Source organism: Vigna unguiculata, chromosome 10, assembly GCF_037176805.1.
Source record: "Vigna unguiculata cultivar grain cowpea cultivar isolate G323 ecotype 2 chromosome 10, ASM3717680v1, whole genome shotgun sequence".
NCBI classification, from domain to species: Eukaryota; Viridiplantae; Streptophyta; class Magnoliopsida; order Fabales; family Fabaceae; genus Vigna; species Vigna unguiculata.
The window spans coordinates 51,354,277-51,368,272 of record NC_140801.1 but is presented as its reverse complement, the minus strand read 5'-3'; the positions used below and the strand labels follow the sequence as shown (position 1 = coordinate 51,368,272).

At 27.3% G+C, this 13,996-nt stretch overlaps 1 protein-coding gene across 1 annotated transcript; it reads right to left on the bottom strand.

Annotated features, from left to right (window-relative positions):
• Positions 1-6,958: 6,958 nt before the first annotated feature.
• LOC114166341 (linoleate 9S-lipoxygenase 1) lies at positions 6,959-12,229 on the bottom strand. Its single transcript, XM_028051055.2, has 9 exons — positions 11,918-12,229; positions 10,074-10,360; positions 9,700-9,940; positions 9,162-9,473; positions 8,956-9,041; positions 8,740-8,847; positions 8,350-8,651; positions 7,995-8,258; positions 6,959-7,889 (listed from the first exon to the last, which is right to left on the bottom strand). The coding sequence occupies exons 1-9, from the start codon at positions 12,147-12,149 to the stop codon at positions 7,133-7,135; spliced, it is 2,589 nt and encodes an 862-aa protein (XP_027906856.1). The 5' UTR covers positions 12,150-12,229; the 3' UTR covers positions 6,959-7,132.
• Between the last annotated feature and the right edge of the window lie 1,767 nt (positions 12,230-13,996).

The following is a 13,996-nucleotide window of genomic DNA, read 5'->3' as shown; positions in this document are numbered from 1 at the left end:
GTTTTAATCAAAAAAAATATTTTTAAATTAACCTTAAAAAATGTGAAATTTTTAGATTTTATTCTTGTAAAGGTTGTCGGTGACTGACTTGTACAAAAATAATTAGTTATCTTTCTTAAAATCTTATTACGATAAATTTGACTACATTTTTTTGTATTATATAGTTAATATTTTTTTATGTGATCATCATTCAAAACTTACTTTTTCTATAAAGAACTAAATTTTCTGTTTTTGTTTTTTTAAATCTCAGCCAACTGAAAATTGATAAATTATTGGATGAATCCATGACTTTATTTGCACTTATATTTTAATAAAATAAACAGATTTCGATTTTTTCAAGTGTTCATTTAAGATACTTATCTCAAAGAAATATTTTTCTTTTACTTTTTTTAATTAGTAATTTGTATTTAATTTTTAAATACGTGATCTTTTAAAAAATTGATAAATTATAACCTATAAAAAAAAGAATTAATTGACTTAGAATGTGTTTGAAACAATTTGATAAAATTAATTTTATTTTATATGAAAAAATTAATTTTATTGATGAAAAAGTTAAAAGAAAATATTTTTCTTTGATGTAAATTTTTTATGTATGTTTAATTTTATAAATTAATTTTGAATGTTTTTAAATAATTTATTAACATGAAATTTAAGAATTGATTTTGGACGATTCCAAAATAAAATGATACTAGTAAAACTGACTTTTTTTTCTCTAATAAAATATAATTTATTTTCATCACCCGCGTGCAGCATGCTTTGTTTGAACGTGCGCTTTGTTTCCCTAACAACCTAACCCTAAGATCACACCTTGATTACTTTTTCCACTTCTCAATAAAATATAATATTATGTTTCTCATGTGGAACTCGAGGTCCGACAAAAAGGTCATTTTTTTTAAATCGAAACAACTATTCAATACAAATAATCATTTTAGATATTTTTACACTTTGATAATTCTTTCTTGTTAATATTTATACAAACTTGTCACTTTTGTCATTCATAAAAGAAATTGTAAAATTTAGTAAATAAATTACAATAAAGAGATAAGACTCACACAATGCTTGGTTTTAAACAAGGAAAAGGAAAAAAAAAAAGGAGAAAGAATAGAAATGAAAATTCTTTCTTTTTTGTCAATGAAAATAAAATAATAGCATTTTTAAAATAAAAAGTAAGTTAAAATTAAGTAGTTATACAATTATAAAACTATATATATAAGGGAAAAAAAGTAGCTTTGGAAAATTATAGTTTTATTTTTTAATTATTTTCTCATGAGTAAGGAAAAAATGAAAACATGTGAAACTCAATAAAAATATACATTTTGTTATTTGTTTACTATCAAAATAAATGTACTTTCTTCTGTTTGTTTATTTACACCGATCAATAATTTCATACTTTTGAAAATAGTGTGAGCTGGAAAAGATAAAAGTTGGTGAATTCCTGTACAGTTTTCCATTACAATTTTTTTTTAAATGCTTTATAAAATGGTAAGGAATAACGACAAAATTGACGAAATCGATTCCTTACACACAGATTTATAACTCCAGAAATAAAAATCAGAAGAAAATAAAAGGCGTCATTGTCACTGTAGAACTTTGTCACATCACATGTGATTATAGATAGGACATGTGTTAGTTTTACACCCATAACCTTATCCATCCAAATCACTATGGTATCTTGGTCATAAAAAGAAGGAAATAGAAGTATCAATTTAATTTATAATCAATGATGAAACCTTAATTCACTCTTCTTTTTTCTTATTAATTCAATAATACTTTGTATAGATGGCAGATGGATTTGTGAGAGTAAAAAATTAAATTAAGGAAAAAGAAAAGAGGGGGTAAAGTAGGTTATTTTGATTAAAGAAAAAATAATAAAAATTGTAAAAAAATAAAAGAAAAGAAAGTATGTGAATAATTTAATTCAAATGATAAGAAAATTGTTTTAATAAATAAAATTATCTCTTGATTGTGATTGTTGTTATTATTATTATTATTATTACAATTAATAATATTGTTTATTATTATTAAAATATATATTTTATATCGTTATTATTATTTTATTATTTTTAAATATTTTTACTAATATTTGATTTATAGCATGAGTATATAGAATATTTTAAAGTGAAATGATCTCCAAATTACATTAATTATAAAATGATTATTACTTAATTTGTATTATCTGTAACTCAACAAAAAAGTTAGGATCCAATACAACTTGTGTGACTAGGCCAATCCAACCTTTTTGGGTTTGGATTGTCATGTATTGGTCTAAACTTGGTTAATTTTGTCTGAGCTTGAATTAGCATGGAATGATTTAAACTTGACTCCACATTGGTTTAATGTGACTACTATTTGACTCAATCTGACAACTTAAACTTATGTGGACCTGAATCGACTTGACCAAAGGTAGGTTCCACTCAACTTAACCAAAGGTGAGTTCGACTCAACTCAATCCAGCTTAGGCCAAGTCGACTTGATCAGATGTGGGCCCAACTAGACCGACTCAACTCAATCTGACGTGGTTCAAGTGGGTTCTATTCAACTCGATCTAAAGCATGTATAATTCATCTCGACCTGAAGTTTGTCCAACTTGACTCAATTCACTGACTCAACTCGACCTATTTTAGGCTCGACCTGACTCGATAAAACATGAGCCTGACTCGATTTATTTAACATGAGTTCGATTCAACTTAGCACAATATGGATTCTATTAAACTTTGGTAAACCTAGACACGACCTGACTTGGGTCCAACTTGAATGATCTATTTGACTTAGATCTGACCCAATATTGTTTATGGTTGGGTTGGCTCTGACCCATAAGATTTTCGTTTTCATTTTGGTCCTGGAAATTTTTTTACCTCAACCTATGTGAGTCTAAACCAAATCATATGGATTAGACCAAATTAATAAGTCTAATCATAGATCGTACGGTTAAAAACTTAAAATAAATTTAAATTATTATAAGACATAAATGAGTAACTAAATTAAATTATTATATTTTTATTATAAAAGGTGTCTTAATTCAATTTTCCACTCATAGTACATTAGTTTATGGTTTATATTCACAGAACAAATCTCTTTACATTTCTGGTTTCAGATATTTAAGAGGGGTATAGAATAGAAACTGTATATATTTATAAGGCTAAGATTACACTATGCATTTAAATAAAAAATAAAACTCAAAACATATAAAATAATTAAACATGTTTACTTTAGAAGATACAAGTAGTTTAAGAAGAGATTAAGTTTGAGAAAAACATAAGCTAAATTGAGAAAAAATAAATTTCATAACATTTAATAAATAAATCTGGATTTAAAACATCTTGGCACAATAATTATGAATAAAAGAAATTGTCTTAGGAATCTAAAAATATCAACGATTATTGAATCTTTTAATAAGATATACGGGGAAGATTCAATATTAATGAATCAATTTATATAAGAGATTATGACACTAGTTAGTTCTAATCCAAAAAATTTTATATTTTGTTTAATTTATTTTTTATATTTTATTTAATTTTGTCATTTATAATGAACGTGAAATTAACTCACACTTAAATGTGAATATTTTTTATATTTGTGAGTGTCTTTCTCTTAAATGTGAATATTTTCTACAATTTATATGTCTTTCGATAAGACGAATCATCGATTTTTTCATACTTTTATTGAATCTTTTGATATAATAAATTGACAAAATTCAATACCTACAATCATGAATCAATTTATATAGAGATTATAATATTTCCTCGAACCTTAAAATAATAAATTTGTAAGTATTTTTCTTTACTTTGACTTTCATACTTAATGTAAAACTCAAAATCATAATTAGATATTTAGGAATAATTCATATCATTTTATTTTTCTTTATTCAAGATTCTTCCTTCTCTCTCAATTTTCTCTTAAGTTTTTGTTAATTGGTACTTATTTTCATTAGTTACCTTAAGAAAAGATATCAAGCTTATAGTGTAAAGTGAAATATTATTTGTATTATAAAATACATAAAAATAAATTTTATATCTCTGTATTTAGTATAAAATCAAATAATTTTATTAATATAAACTAATTATTACTTGTTTGAATCATATATTTATTGTGTTACAAGTCCTGGTTGAATAATACTATTTTTTGTAAGAGTTTATAATGCTTTCATCATGCATGTACTTAAAATACTAATTTTGTGCTGAAAAGTCATACCATTTTCATCCTTAGTATGTATCCATGTGCAATAATTGAATGTTGCACTCATGTGCATAAATTTCTTCATTAGTTTTTGTCGACTCTTTTTCTTTTGTGTGTGATTATATATGTCGACCTTAGTCATGTGTAATGTAATTAATTCATTAGAAAAATAAATAACATTATATTTTAATTTTTTTCATAATTATATTTAATTTACAATCTGATCCGTTGAACCAGTGGAATTCGTCGACATTATCAGTGTATTTGCAGATGCTGTTTTAGAAAACAAAGTTACTAACTAAAAAAATAATTTTATCTAATTTTTATAATTTTAATTTAATAGATGCATAACGGAAAATGTTAGTTGATTTATGAACGGAATTCATTTAAAACGTGACCTATGTATGTAGAACTTTAAACAGATTGATCTAGTTTATTTATTCATCCTTAATCTTGAGAAAGAGACCAAAACACTTTCCATGTTCTAAAATTTAAGTTTTTAATTGACATAGAAAAAAAATTGATTGAAAAAAAAAATGTATCACTAAATTTTTTTATTCTAGATAATCCAAAATGCATTTTATCAAACTTGATTGGGTTATTTCTTTTTCTTTTTTCATTGCTGATCCAAATTCTTTGCCAATTCTATGATTTTAATTTGTTGTGACATAAAATAAAATGAAAAAAACAAGTTCAATTATATTAAATATAGTTAAATATGTTTTTGTTCTTCTAACGATAAAAATTGAAATTTTGAATCAATTTAGTCTCCATTTATAGAAATTATTAAATTTAGTCATTTTAATCAAATTTTGTTAAATTTGTTTGACGTTTCATATGCATCTCTCAATTAACACTGAAGCAAGAATGTATTAAATCGTGTAGACAACTCAAATGCTATAATAAAATATGTATGAAAAGTCAAATAAACTTAACAAAAGTTAGTTAAAAAAACTAAATTTATCCATTTATGAAGTTGAAAGATTAAATTTGACCAATGTTTGAAACATAAACTAATTATGAATTAAAAATCAAGGGATAAAAACATATTTAACCCTATTAAATAAATTTAAATTTAACTTTTCATTACTTTAGTGTGTTTTAAATAAATGAATGATATATACTATTAAATAAAGATAAATTAAAATTATTGTATTTGGAAGAACTTTTATTTTTTCTATTAGAAGTTAAAAAAAAAAATTCCTTCTACATTATAAGAATTATAATATCATATCTTAATTTATTTTTTATGAATTTTATTGTACTATATTATTTTAAAGAGTTTATTGTAATTTTTTGTTTTAACACAATATTATTAAAAAGTATTTACTTTAATAATTTTTTTATAATTCTTTTCGGAAAAGAGTTTCTTATAAAATAAAAAATGACATTTTATTTTTATTTTTCGAACACGGTTAGTTATAATTAATTATTAATAATTTCTACCACAATTTAAGTAGATATAAATTATTTAAGCAAAACTAACAATTTTAATTGGTTTGCAATGCAAAACTTTTATACCGCCCCGCATACTATTAAACTTTTGCTCTTTTAAAACAAATATTAAATTGTTTTTTATAGTTTTATAAAGATGAAACTTATAACATGTACAAATATTCTTATCAAATAATAAAATGCTTACTGAAAAATAGTTAATCAACTTGTTAATCATACTTTTCCTTGGTTGCGTTATTTAATTTATATGAAACTTTTAAGTGAACTAATAGTCATCCATTTCAAATAATCTATCATTTAAAGTGAGTATGCAATTACAATAATATTAGTTGTATTAATTAATTATATAAGAAATTTATCTTTTTAACTAAAATGAAATTTTAAACTATTTCAAAGAAAACAAAAAGCGACGCTGAAAATTTATACTTGATTGAAATTTTATAACGTTTTCAAAATTATGAAAATATACACAATTTTTTCAAGAAAATTAATTTCTATTCCCTTTGAAATCAGTGTGACTTGCTTGTAACATCTTTTGACTTTATTATTTTTCTTTTTTGTTTATTTGATATTTTAGTTTCTATATTTATTATTTCTTTACTAGTGTTTATGGGCTATTGGGTATCTTTAATTAAGCGCAAAACTTAGTAAAATGTAGTCTCATCAACCCTGGGACACTTTCTTTCTGCACTTCTATAAGTTTCTTCCTGCACTTCCATATAAGAAACATTCCATTATGTCCTTTTTATATTGTTAAATCTGAAAATAAAAAATGACTTTTTAAATTATAAAATTGAAAATTATTTTATATGGGAATGCAACAACATATCTAATGATGATAAAGTAGATTCTTAGACATATACACACCAATTAATTAGCCAATGTTTAGATAGTAAACTAAATCATACAAAAAGCATCATTATCAGCACTGAAATAACTGAGCATAGGCAAAATTGTAGATGATGTTCATGGGTTATGGTCATAGAGAGATTGTGGTTCCATATGATTATATAACATTAGTCTTATATATAATGTCTTTGACACCATTTTAATTCCAAAACGTTAAAGGCAAAGGTGTTATGTGTCTTTATTCTTATATAGTTGGTTATATAACATTAGTCTTACACATATAAGACATCTGACACCACTTTAACCCAAAATCTTAAAGTAACGGTGTTATGAATTTTTATTCTTATATACTGTTTAAATTTTTCTGTTATATTCGATGTGAAACTTTTGACTCACTTGTACTATTTCCAACAGACGAAGATTGCAATTTTTCAAAACATATTTGTTTGTACTCCTGCATGAATGTTAAGTGCAGTCGTGAAAAAACATTAATCTTATTCTCATAACAGTAGGGTAGAAAAAATGTCTTATTAAATGGAAAACCACATAACATTCCCATGCAGAACTTAAGCATAAACAACACAATTATGCAGAGACAAGGAAGCATAATTATTCGGCATTAAACAGAAATTAAACAACACATGAACACCCCTTAAATAGAGATGCTGTTGGGAATTCCTCTGAAAGTGAGACCTTCATCTTCACAAGTAGGAAGAAGCAGAGTGTAAGGCATCTGAACTGGTCCATTACGGTTTCTAAGACTTGAATCTTTGTTCCTCTCCATGATTTTATCTTCAATCACCTTCAGCTTTTGTCCAAACTTTTTAAAAGCTTGAAGTGCTTTTATGTCATCAGTCCAATTTGGATTGTCCCTCTGTCCAAGATAGACCTCATCAGAAGCATGCCTTGACAATATCTCTATCACTGAAAGGTCCACAAGGGCCTCAACCTTCCCTGTAACTGTTCTCAAATAAGCCTTTTGATAATTGCTGCTCAACTCATCATAATCTTTGGTTCCTGGTTCAGGCAGCAATCTTCTGGTTATAGTTGGACGGTTCAGGATGAATCCTCCATAAGGGTACTGTCCAAAATTCACAGCTGCATGAAGAGCTGAAGCAATCCATATAATAATGGAGCAAGTGTGAATCAAATCTTGAGGAGTGTTCAACTTTGGCCACCATGCCTTATCTTTCAAGTCACCATGACCTTTCTCAACAGCTTCCTTCCACCAAGCTTGGAGTTCAGTGTCTTTCTTAACTGCATCGTTTGTGGGATAGTACAAGGAGACATACTCTTTAACCCAAGTTTGGATAGTGTCCCATATTTCTAGTCCATCAACAGCATAAGGGTAGTCCTCTATCACAAGACGAAGGCCATGAGGAGCAGAAGGATCTTCAGTAGCCAATCCTCTGAATCAAGGATGAATAATACAAAGGACTAGGTATCAAACAAGTGAAAATTTTAACTTGAAAACTTTATAGCAAATTATTGATCTTTATGTGTGTAAACATTACCTCTTGATAAGATCGGCTGGAAGGGCTTGATCAGTGAAAACCCAGTTCTTGTAAACTGCTGAAGACATCTCCACAGCAAATTCGCCAGGCAAAAATGATCGCTCAATAACGCCACCTGCGTTGATGAGTGATTGTCTTGCAAGTCCATTGATGTTCATAGTGTCACGATAATGAGGCAACAAGAGTTTATAAATAGGGTGGAGCACACTCAAATGTCTGTTTGTTGCTATCACAAATGGCTCCATCACAGCATGAGTATTCAACCTGAGATCATGAACAAATAAAAAATCACTTCACAGATTCAGAATAGATAAGTTTGTCTGTGATGAAAGTGGTAGAATAGAATTTTCAATACCAATGGCTCATGAGTTGATGGTAGCAGGAGTCATTTACAACAACATAAGCCTTTGCAAGTAGCCAGATTGTGTTTTCAGCACCTTGTTCTGCAGGCAAGATGACTCTACTATTGGCACCATTTCCCCCAGGATTTGGCAAACTTAATTCAATGGCCAGTGGCTTCAATGTGCCGTCATCTTTCAAGAAAAGTATAGTTCTTGTGGCATAACACTTTGCAGTGGGAAGGTCATTGATCCTTTCTAAATATGGTATGAATGCATCGTGATGATCTAATATGAACAATCTGTTACCCTTCAGTGCCTGTTGCACAAACATAATCATAATCATTTAGTGTCACGATTAATATGGTATTGATGTGTCATTTTGTTATGATATTGGTATCACTTACCTGTTCCACAGTGAGTCCACCAAGGTTGATCTCCAAGTGTTCTTTAGTTATTGTACTAGTTTGATCACCATACCTTGTAACATCCAAGTTGCTTTTTGGAGGGAACTCCTACCATTTGTTAATAACATCAACAATGATTCAATGAATATATAATCCAAGACACACACACACACACCAAATTTGTTCTTAGTTACTAAAAAACAAAGCACTGCTTACTTGAAGGCGTTGAATTAGGCATGGATTTACACCAGCCAACATCTCTCTTCCAAATTCTTCATCAGTCATCCATGCAGACTTACTCACTGCTCCAAATCGTTAACACAGAAACATTGAACACAACAGAGAAAAAAATGTGAAGTATTAATTATAATGGACTCAGAATTGATTTTACTTGAGTAATCTAATAAGCCTATAGACAATACCTCTGATGACATGAGGTGGTGGAAACTTGAGAACTTGTTCACCATCTGTGCGGAAGATTTCCTTAAGCACTGGTATGGGGCTAATTTTGCTGATTACATCTGTGGGGAGATAAACTCCACCTTCAAAGAGTCCACGCACGTCTTCAAATGTATCAAACTCATTGTTGAAACCGAATGCTTTTTGAAATGTAGGTAGCACGTTTTGAGTTAAGGCCTTTATTGAATATGTAAGGAAATCTGATGACTTCAAATGACCAAAGTTTTCATCTCTTGGAATGTAGGTGTCATTGGTTGGTATCTCACAGTTACGATCTATTGAAAGTTAAACAACACTGAAATTAGTGCAGAACCATCAAGAACACCGATCAGACTCATCATCACACTTTCAAAACAAAATGAGTTTCTATGTCATAATGCATAATAACATCTCTATGTTACCAAAAACATATGAAACATTTGGATTATGCAGTAACAAGAATCTCATTGCATGTGTTGGAAACTGGAATTGATTACTTAAAATAGAAAATACAATCCTAACCTGTCCTTGTTGATTTTCTACCAGTTCTTCCCCTGCGAGGGTATGGAAAATCGCTAGACCCTCCAAGAACAGGACGAGCTAGACTCTTGTTCTTGTCTGGGTTGCCCAAATCATTGTAAACATCATAGTCATAGATTCTGTCATATTCCTTGCGCTCCCCTTTTCCATCTCCTCTAAGATTTTCCAACTCTTCTTTTCTGTACTTTACCAGTGAAGTTGGAGTTTCATTTGGAAGATATGTCTGAAACACATTCAACGATTTTTTTTTTTTTCATTAACCCCAAAAGAAAAATGAGCTAGCTGAATTACGTGAAAGTCAAGGGAAAATTCTGAATTTCACACATTACTTGTTTTGGCAGGTAGAAAGTTATTACCTTGTTAACAAAGAAAATGCGATCCCTTTTGTAACATTTAGCATTGTAAACCCATGAGTTGCAAACAAAGTGAATGGTTCCATGATTTGGAATGTCTTCAAGAGTGAGACTGACAAGAAAAAACTCAGATTGCATAAAATTTTTGATGTAAAATGCTCCTGGAATTCCAAAACTCTCATCCCATTCAAAATAAACATTGAATGCATCTTGTCTATCTCCCAAGTTTGGTAACGAAGGAAGATGCTTCTCCAAAAAGGTTCGTTTTCCGATCTTTCCATTTCCAAGCCCTGCAAGAAGAATACAGATAAAGAACACTCAAAATTCAGTTTGTGATCACTAGTTTTTCATTTTACGCACTCATATTTGTTGGTATTAACTTTCTTTTAGTTGGTAATTTCAAAACTGAGTATTAACTATACTGCATATTTTACTTATCTGAGAAAAAATAAAAAATAAACATATAGCTTTTGAAGGTGTACTTTCAGTGAATTTTAATAGTTATGCACTTTGCAGTAGTTTAGTGGTTGTGTTAGGTTCCATAGTATTTACTGTTTATATTAACAATAATTAAATAATTATTGATTATACAGTATTCAAATTTGGTAGTTGTGCATAGCTGAAATTGGTTGTGCAATACATAATTATTTTTAGAGTTAAAAGCCAAATTTGCATAATATTGATTTTGTCTTATTCGTATTCTATTCTGTATAGTTTTACAATATTTGGATAGTTTGATTTGGCTTGATAATAAAATAAATCAATGATATATAATATAATTATTTAAGAAGGCTCCAATAAAAAACTGAATCATTTAACTTAATCCAGATAGTAATTACACCGTAAAGTTAATATATTTGGATCAGGTAACTCTTTTACTTAAAATCAATCTGTGAAGTGGATGCTCTTACACTCTACACTAATATTTATATTAACATTAATATAAAGTGTTAATATATATATTAAATATTTTATGCTATTATATAACATATAATTAACCTAAATTTACTTTAATATTTACTTAAAGAGATTTTGTTCTTTTAATTTATTTTGCAATACAATTAAAATGAATTGACTTGACTTATCTTTTTACATTAATATAATCAAAGTGTTTATATATTTTACTAAATAGTATTATAAACATAGTACTTAAAAATTCAGGTATCAATTTACACAATTGTACAAACAAATAAACTAAACATCTAAGTTATTGTAGTATTTTAAAAAGTCAAATTATCAACTTGCGTAACCAAAAATAATAAATAATTATAACAAAAAAATTTATTTGAAAAATGATAGAAAACTAATAAAAAATTGTTAGTGGATTACTAATTATACTTCATTAAATATCTATGTTAAGTAAATTGGGTTCAATCGATCCATATTTAAGAAAATAATAATTTTTTTCGACCCAACTCAATACAAACTTGTAATAAACTGAGTTAATTCTGACATTCAAATTCATTTTAATATTTCTACTATTATAATTTAATAACATCTTTTCAAGCTAATTTGTTATAAAAAGCTATGCACAAACAAATGCTTTTAAAATAATATATATATATATATATATATATATATATATATATATATATATATATATATATAAACTGAAATTATAACTAATGTCATAGAAGTTGTATCATTTAACTTCTTCAAAAGCTAAATTATTGGATTTTGTTTTTTATTTAAAGAAAAGTTGAGTTTATTTGATGATGGAAAAGAATTATGTTAAGTGTTTTGCATGTGATATGTTGAAAGAAGTAGAAAGATATATATATATATATATATATATATATATATATATATATATATATATATATATAGACAGATAGAGAGAAAGAAACCATCAGTTTTGGTTGCACTGATCAACTGAATGGCAATGTTACGGCTGAAGATGGCAGTGGCACCATCAACTATTCCTCCAACTATGTCGGTGGCAGCACCAAAGATACCTCCGGCAGCACCAGCTATTCCACCTCTCGTACTTGACACAAATTCATTGAAATCAAACACATTCTTCGTCATCAACACCACAGTGCCCTTTATCTTGTGACCCCTGTTCAATATCCCAAACATTTTTACTGGCTATCTTCTCGAACTCAACACACAACTCTTCTCAAACACAAAACAAGTTGCTTGCTTATGCCTCATGGCTTGTGCAGAGGAAGCTATTTATAGCCAAACGTATTCTCGAATTTCGGGTGTAGATCTCATTTTATAAGTTAATTTTGTGGAGTTGTATTAGGATTAAATTTTACTTTCTGACATGTATCAAAATCATAGTTAAAAGAAAAAGTTTATCTTAACGAAATTTCTATTTTCTGGACATATAGTTTCATTCACTATCTTGGATTGCTATCAGACTATTTGTTAATATTTAATCTCACGTAAGAGATGTATATACTTTAACATAAATAAAATATATTAAAAATTTTACATGGATTAAAAATAAAATAATTTTAGTATATAAATAAATATAACCTAACCTAGCAGTCCAATTTTATGAAATTGAGTTAGATTTAAAGTCCATTGATCTACCAAGTCAATGCTACTTTACATATATATTCATGGAGGGAAACACAAAAGTGTACTCTGCATTTATGAGTATATGGAGTAAAAGCAAATGGAAACACACCAAAATTTATTAGTTAATTAATCTCCCTGACATGTGCAGTGTTCCAAGTCAATGCTATTTCACATATTAATTAACGATTCTACTAGTTAATTAATCTTCAATTAATATATAGTTTATATGAAGACAAAAATTACAGAAAAAGAAAGTGATTATTATATTTATCTCCCTAACATGTGCAGTTTTCTAAGTCAATGCTACTTCACCTATATATTCATGGAGGAACAAAGGGTAGATCACAAACGTGTACACTGCATTTATGAATACGGATTCAAAGCAAATGGAAACACACCAAAATCATATGAAAGGTAGATAAATATAATAATCACTTTCTTTTTCTGTATTTTTATCGTCATATAGCCTAATAATTCAAGATTAATTAACTAATAGAACCGTTATAATTATTTTAAAGGTACTAATTTTTACTCACTTTATATATAAAGAAAAAAACATTTATATGGATAATATATATAACGAGTTTTTACACTATAATTTATTTCATGCAGTAACTTTATTGACTTTTCCATTATATACCTTAAAATTCATATTTGTTATTATTTCTTATTATAAACTATTCATTTCTATCAGACCTTTTTTATATTCTTAATGTAGGGATTTCAAATCATACATAAAACATACATACAGAACAAGAAATAATGTATTGAAAAACTTAGGTGAGAGGAAGAGAATTAAGTAATAAAATTATATCCAAACTTAAGTTACTTTAAATAGTTATAACATTTATATATATAAGACTTCAAATCAGAGGGCCAGATATTCAGTAAATATTTTAGGAGTGCCAAAATAAATATACATAACTTTTGGAGATACTACATACATAAAACATACTAAAATTAAAATAAACTATTTTTTTACATATTAATTTATATATATTAAAAAAATGGGGAAGGGAGGAACATTAAAAAGTTCGACCACTACTTCAAACATTAAATATCATATAGGGTCTTAACTCTCATTTAAGTTATTTTAGGAGTAATTATGTCAGAATTATCAATCTTAACTATTATATTAAAATGGAAAGCTAATACTATTAAAATCTAAATTAAAGACGATAAAAATTATATAAAATCATTACAAGAAATTAATGTTTAGTGTTGGCCAAAAGCCAAAACTAATTAGTTGATAATGTAGGATTTGTATAACAAATCCGGTAGATTCTAAAGTTATTGACGCTAAGTTGATTTTTGAAGGTCGATGTAATAATATGGGTTAAATCAATGTTAATTTATTATTAATTTTAAATTCATTTTTAATTAAATTAATTTAATGT